We start from the raw sequence: 17,004 nt of genomic DNA, 5'->3' as shown, positions 1-17,004 counted from the left end.
TTATGATATTGTAGCTGTAGTTACTGCATATATATATATAGTTATATGTAGTTATTTATTTATTTATTTATTTTTTAATCATGGGTCGTGACCTACAATAAAATATGTTAGAAGAAAGTCACATGAAACCAGAGGAAGAACAAGTTGATATCAGCCTAAGATTTCTGAAAGTTTTTTTCAGATAAAAGACATCAGGAGAGACATTTTATTAAAAACTGTAGCTGAGTCAGATATGTCTTTAAAAACATGGAGATATTCTGCAAAACTCCTATTATATCTATCACTGAGCAGAACATCAGATATCCACTTTGCTGTGAGAGATGTCTTAACATCCCATTAAATAACTATAGCTTCAGCATAACATTCACTGAAACTTGCATTTTTAGGTTTTAGTGTTTACCTGATATTGTTTAAGCTGTCCATTTATCAGTAAAGTAGACTGTTTGTCCACCTTCTCTGTGACGGCATGGGCCACAGAATAATACGACTGGAGTCCTCGAGCGAACGCTGCACCGCTGTACTCGTCGTCCACATCCTGCTTAGCATTTCTGTACGTAACACATAGTTAGCTTCGCTTCAAAAAATATCAACTGAAACGTGTCTAACACACGATCAAAGCAAATAAACTCACTCAATGATATGTCGGACATCCACTTCTGACACGTCTTCGCTGTCCGGATCTGTAATCTTCTTCTTTTCTTCCACTGGAGCTGCTGAAGGTTGAGGCTCCTCTTCTTCTTCCTACCACAAAATTTTTCAGCTGGACGTTACTTTCCTTCACACTGGAACAGTGATGGCATGCAGTAACTACAGCTACAATATCATAACAAGCATAGAGAAGCAACCCACTTCTTCTTCTTCCTCTTCCTCACTGTCTTCACTGTCTGAGCGAGGAGCGACCTCGTAACTAAACACGCACAGACAATTGCCAAAATTAAATCAACTGAAAAGGTTCTTTACGTTACCAGAAAACACAAGAGCTCACTAAACAAAGAAGATTTGAGTTAAATTGTATAAAGTTGTCATATTAGGTAATGTGAAATCATATTCCCTTGGGGTTTTTTATAGTGAAACTTAAATAAAATACAAATAAATATTTGTATAAATAAATAAAAAACAGACAGCTATTATGATAATGCAACAAACATGTAATAAAAATGAGAAAAGTTAGCGAGCAGTTTGCCTCTTTTGCCCATTTAGTTAGAGAGAGAACATTTAGTCTCGTGACTAAATGGTCTTTCTCCATGTATTTGTTCTCACCCAGGGTTCATCTCCAGCCATGTTTCCAACTGTCCAGCCTTTGGAGCATCCACACCCGTCAAGATATTGCCGCTGTCCACATGGATGACCTTTACAGGCAGGTCACTCATCTGGCTCGTTTCGTCCAGGGGCTGCAAGAGGACGTACGTTTAATCTCAGATTCCTCTTGCACAGGCAAGTTTTTTTTTTTTTTTTTTAATGTCGGTATAAAGAGTAATATATGGTACAGAAATACACTCTCAAATCTACTATTTATCATTAATTTTTATTGAAAAGACGTCACTACAGAGGTCTGTATCTCCCTTCGCCTCACCTCTCCATCCGGCCCAAGAGCAGGAGTCTGGCCCTCTGCGTTCTCTAACTGCAGCACAAGCGGACACAGTAAGTCATGAAACAATGACATGCAACTATTAGCAAAATGTTTCAAATACTCAGCAGCAGCTCCACATAGGTTACAAGTAGATCAAACTTTCTAGAAACGTCTTTTTACCTTCTTCTTTTTCTTTTTCTTCTTTTTCTTCTCCTTGAGGGCCTGCGCAGCTTTGTGGGCTCGTACCAGCTCAGTGAGGTTGGCGACATACTCGTCTGTTTGCTGCAGCAAGTAGGCCAGGCGCTTATCCTTCTTCTGGTCAATCAGTTTACGGTAGCCCTCTTCATCTTCAGCCTGAGAAAACAAAACAGGTGGAAATGGGAGGGTCTGTATGCAGCTTGTACACAGAGCTGTCTTGAGGGACAGCGTCCTGACGTAACGTTTTACTGGATTCATGACAGTGTTGATAAAACACAAGAATGACTTTTTCTTTAGATGTTCAACAGTCGTTCATTCCCATGTCGGTTTACTGAGTTAATGTGAGTTTTTCTTGCTGACTTTATTGTATCATTGCACTGGGATTAGGTATAGAGTTATTCTAAATGACTCAGATGACATAAAAAAGGCCTGGAGACTAAATCCAGCCCATCATAACTTTTTAAGTAGCTCTCTAGACTCTAAAGAGACACACATGGATAGAGCTTTCGAGAAAAACAGTTGTCAATGTCAATTTTATTTAAAAAGCACGTTAAAACAGCTACTAACTGCACCAAACTGCTGCACAGTAATCATAAAACCACCAGTAAAATAAACACATTGGAATAAAAGATATGGGAATAAAACACAATAAATTAATCAGATTGGACAGGTGAATTAAAATGTCAGGCATTGTGTAAATGGCAAAGAATAAAACTGAGCTTTCAGGAGCAATCTGAAGTTTTTCCACACTATGAAGGGCAAACTCCTCTGCTCTTAAGTCTGGTTCTGGGAATACGTAGGAGCATTTATTATTTGATCAAAGTGTTCTGGAACGGGATGGTCGTAAAGAAGATCCTGGAGATTAGCTGGGGCCAAGTTATTTGTGACTTGGCCCCATTTTAAATCATTTTAAAATCAATCCGATCAGAAAACTGGCAGCCATTGCAGAGAAGCCAATGCTGGGGTTGTATGCTCACATTTCTGGGTTCCAGATAAGAGTTGAGCTGGAGACCAAGAATTTGTGTGTCTAAATATTTTATCCATCACATTAAAGCAGTTTTTATCTGTATTCTGCCAATTTACATTAATATGAAAAAAGTTCAATGTAAAAAAAAAAAAAAAACTCATCGTACGCAGGGACACCTACTTATTCGTATTTTAACACTTTAATGGGTCATTTTATCAATATATTTTGCCACAACTGGCTCTTCGAGCATATTCATAATCTTAATGTGGCTCAGAACAGAAATGAGTTTGACGCCCCTGCCATTGGTCATTTGTACGTCTGTATAGTGTAGTGATACGGCTGTCACTTCTTACCATAAGCCTCCTCATCCGTTCTTTCTCAATGCGCTCATTCTCCTTCTTCTGCTCACGCTCAGTGTTGGCGTGGTAGGTGGACACGGCTTTGGTCAGCTTCTGAATCTTTCCCGTGACCGAGCGGTGATACTCCTTGAAGTCTTTGGCATGCTGGAGAATGCTGTTGAGGTACTCCTGGCGTAGACAAACAAAAACCCAAAGCATTAAAGGAGCTATTAGAATCATTTCACGTGTGGCTTCCTGTTTCTCTTTTACCTGATGTTTTTGTCTGCGTTTGCGCTCTTGCTCAATCTTTTGCTGTTTCTCCAGTTTCTCCGTGATGCGGGCCTCCCGCAGAGACTGGCGCTTGCTCCGCTTGTAGGCTTTGGCGTCCAGGGCCGTCTCGAGAGCCGTGTCGCGTCGCATGCACACCACTACTTCTTGACGCAGCTACGGACAGCAAGCATAAACTCACCTCAGACGCACAAAAAAAACCACACAACTGTGATCCACAGTGAAGGAAACGAATGTCATCTTTACACCTGAAGGTGAAGATGTTTCAGTTCCCACCTGTCTCTGGAAGTTCAGCAAACGAAGAGCTTTGAGCTCTATTGTAGCTTTGGTACGTAAATCACCAGCCAAAGAACCAGGCAGGTTCTCCAATTCAGCAATGCGATGAGCAATACGAGCCTGTAACCTGAAAACGCAAATGACATGCTGTCAGGTTCTTGGATATTCATCGTTGTGTTCGTTTAGGGATGTTCAGATTCGATCCCAGGCGTTACCATCACAGTCACTAATTAAACTCAACTCCTGGTGCCTGCTGTTGGTGTACTTTGTGTTTTTATTATAAATAATGCTCTACTTTTGTACATAACTAACACAACCATATGATAGACCATGCACAACATTTGGTAACACTTTATTTGAAGGGGGTTGAATAAGACTGACATGACACCGTCATAAACATGACATAACACCTGTCATGAACACAAATAAGCTTTCATGAATATTTATGACTGTTGTCATAAAGCGTCATTCGGTAAATTATGACACTTTTAATACAAAGTTAACATTATTCAAAATGTCTTTGTTATGACAACTTGACATTAACCAAGAAATCATCACTGTTTAAACTTTACCTTTAATAACATAAAGTTACCTAATTTTTAAAGTGCAATCAGTAATACTTTTAGAACAAATTTATTTAGTTATGTCATGTTTATGACGGTGTCATGTCAGTCTTATTCGACCCCCTTCAAATAAAGTGTTACCCAACATTTTGTAGATCTGTTGAAACTGGGTTCACCTTAACAATCTGAGAGTATCTCATTGTGTACAGTGATATTTATAATAAAAATCTGCTTTGCTCAGACAAGCAGATTTGTTCATTTATGAGAGATCTGCACAGAAAGCAGCTCAAACGCAATACCAAAAGTTATAAAGTTACAACACCTAATTCTGTACGTTTTGCCAGAAAACAAGTTGAACCGCATTAACATAAAATCAGTTATCAATGAGTCATATCAAAAGTAAAAATGCTAACATTAGCGTGTAAGAAAACTGTCCATGAGATTAAAAAAAAAGTACTTGTGATAATAGAAGATGGATCCCTAATTGAGCCTAATGTACCTGTACTCCCTCTCTTGCAGAATCTCCACGGGGTCGAGACCGCAGGGTTTCTGGATGGGGGTAATGCGGTTCTGCTTGGCGTGGTAAGGCATCATGGGAGGAGGCTGAGCAGGCTGACCAGGGGACTGGGTCTGTGGGGGCATCACAGGGGAAGCAGCCGGGGGAACCGATGGAGGAGCAGGAGAAGGCCTGCCTGTGGGCTGAGGGGGGATCAGTTTTTGGGGTGTATTGGAGGGGGCCGCTGCGTTCACCATGGGGCCTGAAGGAAAGAGAAATGAGCAAAGGAAGGAGAACTTAAAGCCCCGCCTCTGTAATAACAGCAAACATAAAAAAAGTAAAATCTTAACACTTTACTGCTGAGCACGTAGGAAGTCTAGCAAAAACACTTTGTATGTCATACTATGTTAAATTTGACATTTCATGTTTTAAAGATATAATTTAGAACTGGTTGTTTTGCTGAGTTTACTGTTTGCGCTGGTTTATTTCTTAACTTAGAACTCTTTGTAGTGATTCATAGGTCAGTACTGAGCAGATTAAGAAAAAAGAAATTATTAAAACGATAAAGTGGAAAGGAAAACTGTCAGAGGAATTACTGTTAAAGACAACTTCAATATTTTATACTGTTTATAAACAATGACTACAATGAGGAGGACTGTTGGGGGGGAAGTGCTATATTTTCCTACCAGTACTGTAAATAAGATAAACATTCAGTAACGGGGCTCCAAACGTTTTGCAGTCTGACAGAACAACCGCTGACCTTCAGGCCATGACTTGGAGGGTCCGTTGGGATTCGGTCCTTGCATGCCAACTGGGGTGCCTGAAGGACCAGGGGGAGGCATGTTGGGACCCATCATGCCTGTGTTATGGAAAAACACAGACCATCCCTAGTTCAGTTACTGCATTTTAGCAAAATTATTTTGAATTAGGAGAAAACATATGCAAAAGCTTGGTAGTTTTGTGCACCTTTTCCAGAGATTCAGAAAGATACACAAATCTTGCCACAAAACAAATAAAATAAGTCAAAGAGTACTCTGTATAAGCAGACTCACCATGAGGCCGGCTGTAGCTTGAGCCCATAGGTCCAGGCCCTGATCCTGGTCCTTGTGGACCACCTCCTGGTCCTGCACTCGCTCCAGAAACCAGACTGGACATGGGCTGCTGCTGCTGCTGCATCCCTGGCATCGGCCTCTTTCCTTGAACAGCCATTTGGAGATGATCCGGCAGGGGCTGTCCGCGGGCGAGCATCTTATACGCCATGATCTGGGCTCTGAGTTGGTGGAGCTGGTTTTGGTTAAAGGGAGTTGGCCCACCAGGACCTCCAGGGCCACTACCATCAAGGCCAGAACCGAGGCTGGGAACGCTGGAGCCAAGGCTAGGCCCAGGGCTAGGGCCAGGTCCAGAATTGCCCGGAGGTCCGGACCGGCTATTAGGCCCCAAGGAATGTTGGTCTACATTGGGGCCATCAAGAGAGGCTGAAGCAGAACCAGAACCTGCAGAAGACGATGAGGAGGAGGTCGATGGCATAAGAGGACCAGATGGGGGGCCATTTGAAGCGACAGGGCTGGAGTGGTCAGAGCCACCAAGTGGAGAGTGGTAACCTGGAAGGCCCAAATAGAAAGGCAAAGAGAAACAGATTACTCAGTGAGTTTCCTAAAAGAAGCAGGTCAAAAACCCAACCAATCTGTTCACAAATGTTCAAACCAACTGCTGGCTGGGATGGTACTAGTTTTCTTGCTGGAATATTAGTATATCAGTGATCTGCACATTCCTAAATGTCAAAACAATTTCCAAAATAATGAATCATTACCCAATCCTCATTAAATCCTGCCCAACTGTTATTTCAAAAGCTTTCTCAGACAGACTCCCTGAGTTAAACCCAAGACCAGCTGTCTAGTAGTAAACCTGGATGTATTCATGACAGAAGGAATTATTACATAGCCATGATGTGATTAAACATGCTTTTATTGTTTTAGCTAGACTGAATTGTGAAATCATGATGATTTCTATTTAGAGGCAGACATAAAAAAAAAGACTGTTCGAGACAATGCCTCACACATGTTGTAACAAGCAATAAGCCGCGCACCACTCGTCTTCTTACTCAACGCTAGACGGAAAGACATTGCTTCAGACAGCTTTGTTGCTAATTTACCTTGTGAATGTTGGTCCAGAGGGCTGGGTGGAGGGCCCATGCCACTGTGCCCGCCCTGTCTCATCGAAAGCCCCTTCATCTGACTGAAGCGACTGTCATCACACAAGCTCTTCTCATGCATGCCCTCCATGGGCTGTGCGGAGAAATCAAAACAGAACAGTGAGCAACGTAGAACACAATAAGAACGATCTGAAATGGTGGTGGAAGCATAAAGCTTCGTGGAAGATTCTGAAGAAAACTTGCAAGAAATAGGAGGATGTTCATCTTTTCAAAAAGACAGTGATCCTACAGCCAGAGCTAAAACTGGATGTTTTACATAGAAGCACAATGGTGTGCTAGAACTGCCTACTCAAAGTAAAGACTTAATTGTGAATCTGTGGTCAGCCTTGATGTTCCTCTGCATTCAGACTAAACTTGCAAAAAGAATGGGCAAAATGTTAGTCTCTTGACACATAAAGCTGGTAGAGACAGGCTTGGAGAGGTTACTGCACAATGGCTTCTCAAAAATAAAACACACAGCTAATTTGCTAATTTGATGAAGAACAACACAAAGAAGGAAAAGTAATGTACAGGCACACGTTACTTGTAGTCAATAAAAAAAATAATAATAAAAAAAAAACATCTGACCAACACTTTAAAACAGGTTACTTCGGACAGCTGGCCTGGTAAAGGAGGTCATCAGATGAAACTATTTTAGATGACATGAAAGACTTGCACATCTTCTATTATGTTGTCTCTTAGTGAAGGCCAGATCTGTGCCAGGACGCCCCCTTGACCCGGTGCAGGTCAAGAGGGCAGATAAGCTACTGGTTAAGATGGCATCACTGTTAGACAATGTCTCCCACTCCATCCATGAAACTGCTGCTGAACCGGAGAGCTTGTTGAGTGGCAGACTGCTGCATCCCAGGTGCACAAAGGATCGTAATAATAGATCCTTCAGTCCAGCAGATGCTCCCAACATACTCAATAAATTTTGACATCCCTACTGGTATTTGCAATGTTTCATTTTAAATAACATTTCTGCATGTATCTACACATATCTGTTGTTTGCACAGTTGTATCGTCACTTATTATAAATAGATTGTTGTTTTCATGCACAAATACACACATTTTGTACATTAAAAAAAAAAAAAGATCCTGCTTCCAAACAATTGTTCTTAAAATAACAGTGTATCTACAATCTTTGGAGCTAAATTGTTTGAAGTAATGAAGGGTTGAAGTGGAACCCCTGGGTGTATTTTGTCCTTACTTTGTGCAAAGGGTGCATATTTTCGGGGCCATATCCGGAGGGTACTGGCTGGGAGTGTCCAGAGGAAGGAGGACCGGGGCTGGGCCCCATCATGCTGTGAGAGGAGCCAGGGGAAGGACCCGGGCTGGGGCCCAGCATAGCATTGGGGGAGGGGCCAGGACCGGGTGATGGACCGGGACGGGGGGTACCCCCCATGGGAGGATCAGGTGTTGACATCGCCCTGGATCTCCTGGGAGAAAGGGAGCAAAAAGAGGAAGAAAACCTTTGCAAAAGTGGCCATTTAATATGCAAAAGTCATTAGGCCTATTTGATATTTCTTGTAGATGCAGAGACACTGGAGCTGAATTGCCCAAACCACCTGCGCATCTCTGTTTAATAATATTATATTTAGAATAACTCAATTGCATAAAAAAGATAAATTTTCCAAACGAATGTCAGATGTTGATTTTTCTCCTGCTGCGCTGCACCAAACCGCCCGATGCCTGCATATGCAATTACAACTGCCGGCTCTAGCGCTGAACTTGATCCGAGCGTGGGGAAATACAGTAAATTATGCACACGAGCCCCTGCTGCTGAGAATTTCCTCAATCAGCCCATGGAAGGTTGTCTAGTTAAACATAAAAAAAAGGGGGAATGGCGGACTGTGCTTGTGCTGACTGACCTACCGGCATCAACAGGACAGGCAGGCTGGGCCGAATCTCTGCGCTCCCGACCTGATATTTGTGGGAAAGAAAAGAAGAAGCTGCGGTTGTCGCAATTAGTCTCCTCAGCCTCTTTTGTAATCCGCCTTCAAGCGTTGATTTGTTTCACCGACGTGGCTCGAGCGCCCCCCTCCACCGCTCCTATGACCGAATGTCTAGTCACGGCCGTGCAGCAGGGCGCATGCGTGCGCAGCGATAGCAGCGCATCAAGACAGAACAATACGGAATTGAATCTGCTTACAGTCAACTTAACCATCATGATAACTAAGGGGGGAAGCAGTCTGAACGCCCAAGCAAAACTACACCAACAGATAGCTGCTCCTTCAAGAATGCATTCATAGCCTTTGGTGATTAAACGATTCTTCTTGCGGTGGGATTTCACATACAGTAGCTGCAAGATATTAATGCGCCTTGAAGTTCTTCATATTTTGTCACCTTGCAACTACAGCCTTCTGTTTTCTGGGATTTTATGAAGCAGGCCAGCAAAAAATAGTGCACATTGTGCAACATAAATTCTACTTAGTTTTCAAATGTTTTTTTTTTTAAATAAAAATCTGAAACGTGTGGCTTGCTTTTTCATTTTAATTATTTAGTTGTGGTTTCAGCTTTCTTGAGAAATGTCCCCCATGTTTCTTTCCCAAGTAGCTTAGTTGCAATGAGACCATCTGTAAGCTTCACATTTCCAGTCTTTCTCAAATGCATTATGTTTGAAGAAGAAAACTATTTATTTAAACCAGATTTATAGGATATTTGTTGTGCTATCTGTGGCAGTCCCAGGTTTTATCCCAGGATTGTCATGTATCAACTCTGTCCAGTTTTTTGTCCATGCTGAAGAAAAGCATCCTTACCACATAATACTGCCACCACCACGTTTCCAAAAGGGATAGTGTGACTCATTTTTATATTTTTAACAAATCTGCAAAAAATAAATAAATAATCCACATTGTCATAATTATCTATTTGTGTCTAGAATTTAGCAGAAAGAACCACAAGCTTCTGCCTCATTACACAAGCCAGTTCTCAGAGCAATGCTGGTAAAATCATTGTTAAAGGGTTAGTAGAAGAGGGATGTTGTGAAGACTTTCTTAAGGCGAAGTGCTGAAAGGAGCAAGATTTTCTAAAAGAGACCCAACTTTAAGGAATTAAATTATGGAGTCATATCTGACATATACAGCAGCTTTATAACAATATAAAGTAACTTATTGTGCTGTAAAGTGATTCTATGTGGCTGGAAAACATATTATACTATCCCTTTAAATAAGATCCAGAAACAGTAAGGAAAAAAGAAAAAAAAGGACAAAAGAATAGGACACCTGGAAAAAACAAAGGATACTAAAAGGGGAGAATGCAAGAATATGCTGAAATAAGCCATCGTAATAAAACTAAAATTTGGGCATTGAGTGTAAAAGACAGGTGGCATTTTCTGGAAAGTAGGTAAAGATAAAACAAAAGATCTTAAATGATACAAAAAGATGTCACACAATGAGGATAGTGTTCCAGTGTTTGTATTTAATCTGGACAGCAAACTAGCTAACAGTAGTAGTGCAATGTCCAGTAAGTGCTGTCATGTAAAAGAACAGGTCATGGGACCAGAAACTCAACTCAGCATGGTCATGTGACACATTAGCACAATAAAACCTCGACTTTGTTGATTAAGCAGAGCTGCTTTGAGTTTTACTTTGAAAATGTATCCAGATCACTTTTTAAAAAAATGTTTGTCAAGGCTTGGCCATTTAGTAAAAATAAATACCCATTTCTAGCAGCAATAGAAATGTAACAGCAGATTTCTGGGAGAGTTTTATATTCCTGATGGCAAATGATTAGGAAAGGTTCTGGGCTGTGGCTTTCTCAGAGATACAAAAGTTTCACTGAAGATGTTCAATAAACTCTTGCAAGAGTCCAAAACCTCTGGGAGGCACAACAGCACTCACATCTAAATATAGCAGGACAATTAAAGACAAATAATTTACACAAATCTTGCACTCACTCACGCACACACAGTCATAAGTCTTATAAATAAACTCAAAAGAGGATGAAACTTTTTTGAAAAGAAAAATGTGTACAGCAGGTGATATATTACCCAGGAATAACAATGGGAAGCTGTAACCTTGAGTATTGGAGTTTTAGTTTTTTTTTTTTTTTTTACTTTATGAAGGGAAAACATAATCAGTCCTTTCCAGTTAAGAAGTCAAGAGAGAGATCTGAAAATCAACTTCCTCCAGTCAAGAAAGCAGATCAATCAACCGATTCATGTAGGAATATCTTTGAAACAAGGAGCTGTATCCACTGGAACCAAGTCAGAATAAGTCTTCTGCCACCTAGTGGTGGAATGTGGGAGGTCATGTTCCTCAGCGGTTCACAGGAAGACAAACTCCTCACTGCTTCTTCTGTTGTCACTCCTGCTCAGTGTGTCTGGAGGCAAGATGTGGGCGGAAGGCCCACTGTGGTTGCTGCTGTCACCCTCAAGTCCATAGTCCTGCCCCAGCCCCTCAACGAAGGTGAAGATGGGGTATTTCTCCTTGGATGAGGACAGAGCCTGGACAGATGACAATGGTGAAAATAAACTCCAAAAAGTCTACAAAAAGCAACATTAGAAAGGGATATGCTCTGGAGAGCAGAATGTCACATACAAAAAAATATGCAGATTCGCATTATAAAATGCTTGTTTACATCTGTAATGAGTGTGAAACTAATGCTTAATTTAGTAAATCTGGCGCTGACATGTTCCTGTAAAATTTAAAAAGTAAACATAAGAAGTACATAAAGGTGAAGTGGAAAGAAATGCCAATTAAGTTTTTTTAAACAATAATAAAAAAAAAATGCTAAACCCAAACCTCTACCTAATAGTCCAATTTTTTTTTTGCTATATCTGCACTAAAATACCAGACAAAACCAACATAAATTAAATTGGTTGTTCTTTTGTTTTTATTTAAAAAAAAAACTGAGATAAGTGGTAGGATTAAATAAGGGCTTCACTTCTTCCTACTCTTTTTCAAACAGAAAAGGATTTTTCATGTGCATCTTAAGACAAAAGTCAAAGGTTTTTACATTCTCCCTGCTGCAACTTGTCAATTCAAACCATTTGCTAATGAAGTATTTCATGGTAATTTATGCATCTGAATTTAAAAAGGGTTTAAAAAAAAAAAAAAGAAAGAAGAGTATGTATCTGGTTTTTGGTGTTAGTAAAAACTGAGCCGGGCGTTTTAAAGTCTCACCATGCTGACAGCAGCACATAGAGATTCAAAGTCCTTCTTGTTCTTGGCATAGAAGCCGATGGTGCAGCTGGGATCCATCCGGCTGAAGGGCATCTTTTTAGGGGAGCTGCAGTGGAACGACTGCAGAGTGATACACAGAGACGGGGTCACACAAGAAAAAGTCAACATGATTGTTGAATTCCACTACGTTAGATAAATCTTGTGAGATTGAGAGCGAGGTGCACTGACACGTGCAGACGTGATAACAGACCTCCAGTGAGAAGTCTGCTTGAGCGACATCGACAACCGGCTGACAGAAGTGTGGGTCCAGATAGAGAAGCTGCTCATCTGCATGACACAAAAAGAAAAATGTAATCTGACTTAAATTATTTTATTTAGAGAGAAAAAAAAACATTTGCTGCATTTCAGCTTTGTAGGATTTATTCTCATTTCTCTGATTATTCAAACCAAACAAGACGAAGCAGATGGTTTTCACCTTGGAAGCCAATGAAGTAGAGTGAGTGCTTCGGTTTCCCTCCAATTATTCCAATACAACAATCCAGCTTCAGGATATTCTGAAATTTAACAAAAGTGCTTTCAGTATAAGGCAGGATATTTTAGTAAGACATGATTGAACAAGGAGTTGGTTAATCAGAAAATGCAGACCTTGACACACTCAATGTAAGACGGGTTAAGGGCCTCTCCTCCGAGCCGGACAGGGACCAGTATGATGACAGACTTCCAGGCTTGGTCGGAAGGACCAGCAGGGCTCTGACTTAGTGACAGATCGCAGAGATGCACCACATCCTCTTTGTATACTAGGATACAAAATCACATCATGGGATTAAAATAAGAGGAGAAATACATCACTGTGAGCAGAAAAAGAAAAAAAAAATGCTAACACTTAGCTCTAATTCTTACCTGTGCAATCCTGAGCAACATATACTGCTAGGCTTTGTGCCACAGAGGTTTTGGCCACGGCTTTCCTGCAAAAAGAGGGAAAAGACTTAATCACTCAGCATCTCAAACCATCTAAACGACTTCAGAACGATTAAAAACAGCATTGATCCAAAAGTAGAGCACTTACCGAAGAATATGCGCCACTATCGATGGGCCGTACCAGTCGCCAGCCTTCTTTCCTGAACTTTTGCCTATTTCCACCAGCTGGTGAACACCAAAAGGTGCTGGAGGCTGGTCTCCAAACCAGGTGATTAGCTTGGAGTGGATGGGCTCCGCCTGCCGGTCCCTTGCAGATTGAGGTCTCTTTCTCTGGCAGCATCTGGGCGCCTGACTGCCAGCTGGGATTTTCTCTGGGCTGCTGGATCCTCGCAAAGAACCGAAAGAAGGGATAGGGACACCTCCAGCCCGAACTGGGGAACGAGGTCGGAACACCTCGAAGTCCACATCAGTTAGCTGCTGAGCGTCTGGCCAAGTCCAATCTACAAATTACCAAAAAAAAAAAAAAAAAAAAGCTTAAAAATAGTAATGTAGCAAAGTCTGGTTGATCAATAGAATATTGGTTTTTAAATTTAAAAGGTACAGAACGTATTGCTTAAACTAAATCGGTTGAAAATATGCTATTATAAATATACTTTCTCAGGGCTGTAATTATATTACAAAGATATGAGCACAACATGCAATCAACCCAAAAACTGAGCAGTTATGTTGTGAATGCAAAGTTTAACTAGGAATGATGTGTCAGCAGGATGCAATAAAGCCAACATTAAAAACAAGATCATGTATGATTGAAGCAGTACAAGACTAAAAATTCTTCAAAAATAGTTTCTTCTCCATCAACCTCACATTTGAAGCTTAATATATATATAAAAAAAAAATCAAAAGATTGAGACAGATCTGATAAAACTCCCAATGAAACTCCTCCAATGTTGTAGTTTCTACCATCTAAAGGAATAGTGGAGATGTATGTTCCTTTTTTATTTATTTTTGCTGGTTGTGATTGGTTGTTTTTCAACCAAACAATGACTTGCGAGGAATATTGCATAAAAAAGATATCTGTCTGCGACTGGCTGGTGGTGTGGTTCATTTACATACACTTTGGTAAGTTGTAAATGCAGATGCAGGGCTGAGTGCAAGTGCAAGAGTTTGTCAGGAAATTGTCAAAAGTCAAGAGATAAACACTTCACGAATGATTACTAAAGTTTAAGTGCACAAACCTCTGGGCATCAGGTGGACCACAAGCCCCTGTGCCAGCAGCATCTGTCCGCTGCGCAGCATGCAGCCCCAGCCACAGTCTGTTGTCCAGGTAGAGCCTTCCAGCGGGGGAAACTCCCTCCGGTAGGTCAGCCATATTCTGGACACAAAATCCCGACGGAACCGCTCCACCTCATCTGAGAACGTAAGAGAAAAGTGAAAAAAAAAGGTGTAAAAATAGCTAATAAAATGTAGATTTTACAACCTTCGTAAAGGAACGGTATTTTCATTAGCTTTGTTAACACATTCCCACATCACAAAAATCACAGAATTCCTGTTCTTCTTCAAGTTTCACTTTCCAGAGTTACACAATTTATTGAGCAAAGCTGACATTTTTCAGACAAAAAAAAAAAAAAAAAGAAGCACATCTGAGTCAGAGGATGTAGTTATCACACAGGAAAGAAGGAACAAATACCTTCATTGTTGAGTAGATAAGAGTGTCCCAGGATTGTGACAGGAGATATTTTGTTGAAAGAGGTTTTAGTTTTAATAGTCCAACCTGCGAATTGCAGAGAAAACAGGTGAAGGGTGCTGGCTCAGAAAACTCATTCTCGTGATTTCAGCTTTGAAGCCTCTGCATAGATGTAATTACACACCATATTTGACATTGTTCCATGCCGACATCAGTTTGGCCTTGACTTTGTCCATCTCATCAGGCTCTCTGGCTGCATCTCTGCTTGCATCTGAAGCTTGAGGCACTCTGAATCCAAAGCTGCCCTGCCGCTCCAGGGACGGCGGCCTCCGGCTCGCCACCTGCTCATCCTGCATCACTACCCCCACGTACTGCACTGCGCTGGGGGAAACCGAGTTCATGTCTCCGAACCCTCAAAGACGGATGCTGATGCTCCTCCTTGCAACATTGAACTGAATTGAAAAAAATAAGGGACACTAAATTAATATACTGTCCTATCTTGGTATGGCTCTTTAATAATAAGTATGTTGTTTTTTAACAGACTGTTCAAAACTATTTCACTTCTTAAGCTGAATCGTGTCATGATTTTAAACGTACTTTATAATCATAATCTCTAGCTAAAATGCTCAATTATTTGTAGTGTCAAATGGTGTTTTGCAACAAACTTGATATTTGATTCTTTTTCTTTTAGTGTTTAATATAAATATGGTAATAATTCAATATGAGCCTGTGTGGTTTAACAGTATTAAGCCAGATCATGACAAAAACTGTATAATCGTTTTGAAAACAGCAACATCTTTTTAATGTAATTCTTATAAATGAAATAGCATTAATTGAGATTACAGGGAGCATAAGGTATCAGAGCGTTGCCAATGTTAAGTTGACGATATAACCAGGACTTGTTGTTGACATTTTGGACACACACATCTTCTGAAAGTCTCAGTAACACACTTATAATTTGCCATTGGACACTGTGAGTGATCTGACAAAATATTTTTGACTCTTTCCTTGGAAATTTATACAAGTAGTTAACTACTATAATTGAAATTGTACATAATTTAATAACACTATTCTAAAATAGCAAAAAAAAGAACAAAAAAAAAGAACAAGCAAACAAAAAAAGCCAGACAGTGACCTTAAACTTGATAAAATTAAACTAACAATCATCCTAAAGCCTTAAACACTGAAGGATTTTCTCACCACGCCCTGAAACTGATGAGTAGTAGTTTCAATAAGGAACACACAGTTACAATGCTGGAAAATAAAAAAGAAGCACAGACGTCATGTGATTCCCATTTGACAACCGGTATGTCAGGCTTTTTTTTCAGTGCTACAGAAAAGTCATCTGATCACGGTCATTTGTCATCCATCTGTTTTTTTTTTTTTTGTTTTTTTTGGGGGGGGGGTTACAGTCTACACCAAAAATAATGTGTCATAACAGCAAGAACATGCTTTTGTGACTATGTCCAACAGCTTTTGAGTAATTACGCTGTAGTAACGTCTTACGACATTGGGTCCAACAAAACGGACCTAACACCAGGCTTTATGTAGAGTTAAAGTTCCCTCAGTTGAGGGCCTACTTACCTGTCTCAGTTCCTGGTTAAGCAGGCCGGTGTCTGGTCGCACATTCACTCATGTCGTTGCCTTCTTCGGTCCCGTCACTAAAACTAGCTGCCTAAATAAGCTAACTTTAGCGCTAGACCCGGCGTTCGCTCGGTAACATTTATGAGCACACAACAACAAACGCCATTATATCCCAACACACTACATCAGATGTCAGTGCAGAAGATGTTTCTCCTTAAGGCACTCAGGTTAATTTGTTTAGTTTAAACCAGAGTAATACTGTCCGCCCCACTGTACAGCTCCTGCTTTAGGGTCTCCCTCTAGCTGTCATTGTATTTACTTCCTGTTATCCGTTCCTGCTGCCACGTGATTGGTTGAAATAACCGTTGCGAGAACGCTGATTCGCCGTTTAGCTCGTATTAGTAATTGGCAAACCTTCATTGGGTGATATTGACTACGTTTTACTTTGTGACCGGAACTAAAAATAAAAATATCTAACGAACACATTTCCTGCTATGTGCAAATGCAAAATATGCTCCATAAAAATGTAATTTCAATAAGTTTATTTATTTAGTTTTTAGTTTATTTAAGATAAGAATATCACGAAACAACTTTTAACGGTTATCTCAGAAGTGACCCTCAGTACAGTGCCTTTAGAAATTATTCACACCCCCTTGGACTTATCCACATTTGTCTGAGCCACACATTTGAATCTATTTTAGTGGCATTTTATGCAATGTCAAAAGCAGAGTCGTACAAAATTGTGAATTGAACTGAAAATTACACTTACACACACACTCACACACACACGCACGCACACACACAC

At 40.5% G+C, this 17,004-nt stretch overlaps 2 protein-coding genes across 3 annotated transcripts in view; both read right to left on the bottom strand.

The window, feature by feature from the left end:
* Nucleotides 1–8,966, bottom strand: part of smarca4b (SWI/SNF related BAF chromatin remodeling complex subunit ATPase 4b) — a 17,903-nt gene extending 8,937 nt beyond the window's left edge. For both annotated transcript variants that reach the window (XM_007551584.2, XM_007551585.2), the window contains exons 1-15: nucleotides 8,763–8,966; nucleotides 8,098–8,326; nucleotides 6,849–6,981; nucleotides 5,749–6,297; nucleotides 5,457–5,555; nucleotides 4,700–4,958; nucleotides 3,638–3,764; nucleotides 3,344–3,517; nucleotides 3,089–3,262; nucleotides 1,751–1,924; nucleotides 1,574–1,621; nucleotides 1,261–1,391; nucleotides 850–907; nucleotides 632–741; nucleotides 401–548 (exon numbers count right to left, since the gene is read on the bottom strand). In XM_007551584.2, the coding sequence (XP_007551646.1) occupies nucleotides 401–548; nucleotides 632–741; nucleotides 850–907; nucleotides 1,261–1,391; nucleotides 1,574–1,621; nucleotides 1,751–1,924; nucleotides 3,089–3,262; nucleotides 3,344–3,517; nucleotides 3,638–3,764; nucleotides 4,700–4,958; nucleotides 5,457–5,555; nucleotides 5,749–6,297; nucleotides 6,849–6,981; nucleotides 8,098–8,313 (2,400 nt within the window). In that variant the 5' untranslated portion in view covers nucleotides 8,314–8,326; nucleotides 8,763–8,966. The remainder of the gene's footprint in view (nucleotides 1–400; nucleotides 549–631; nucleotides 742–849; nucleotides 908–1,260; nucleotides 1,392–1,573; nucleotides 1,622–1,750; nucleotides 1,925–3,088; nucleotides 3,263–3,343; nucleotides 3,518–3,637; nucleotides 3,765–4,699; nucleotides 4,959–5,456; nucleotides 5,556–5,748; nucleotides 6,298–6,848; nucleotides 6,982–8,097; nucleotides 8,327–8,762) is intronic.
* A 1,321-nt stretch (nucleotides 8,967–10,287) lies between these two features.
* Nucleotides 10,288–16,530, bottom strand: atg4da (autophagy related 4D, cysteine peptidase a). Its single transcript, XM_007551583.2, has 11 exons — nucleotides 16,200–16,530; nucleotides 14,800–15,067; nucleotides 14,619–14,702; nucleotides 14,167–14,340; nucleotides 13,080–13,431; nucleotides 12,914–12,978; nucleotides 12,659–12,810; nucleotides 12,489–12,567; nucleotides 12,264–12,340; nucleotides 12,014–12,133; nucleotides 10,288–11,334 (listed from the first exon to the last, which is right to left on the bottom strand). Exons 2-11 carry the CDS (start codon nucleotides 15,014–15,016, stop codon nucleotides 11,155–11,157), a joined length of 1,500 nt encoding a protein of 499 aa, XP_007551645.1. The 5' UTR covers nucleotides 15,017–15,067; nucleotides 16,200–16,530; the 3' UTR covers nucleotides 10,288–11,154.
* Nucleotides 16,531–17,004: the final 474 nt, after the last annotated feature.

This window comes from Poecilia formosa, unplaced genomic scaffold, assembly GCF_000485575.1.
Source record: "Poecilia formosa unplaced genomic scaffold, Poecilia_formosa-5.1.2 Scaffold43, whole genome shotgun sequence".
Lineage (NCBI taxonomy): Eukaryota > Metazoa > Chordata > Actinopteri > Cyprinodontiformes > Poeciliidae > Poecilia > Poecilia formosa.
This window is presented reverse-complemented; position numbering and strand designations above follow the sequence as displayed.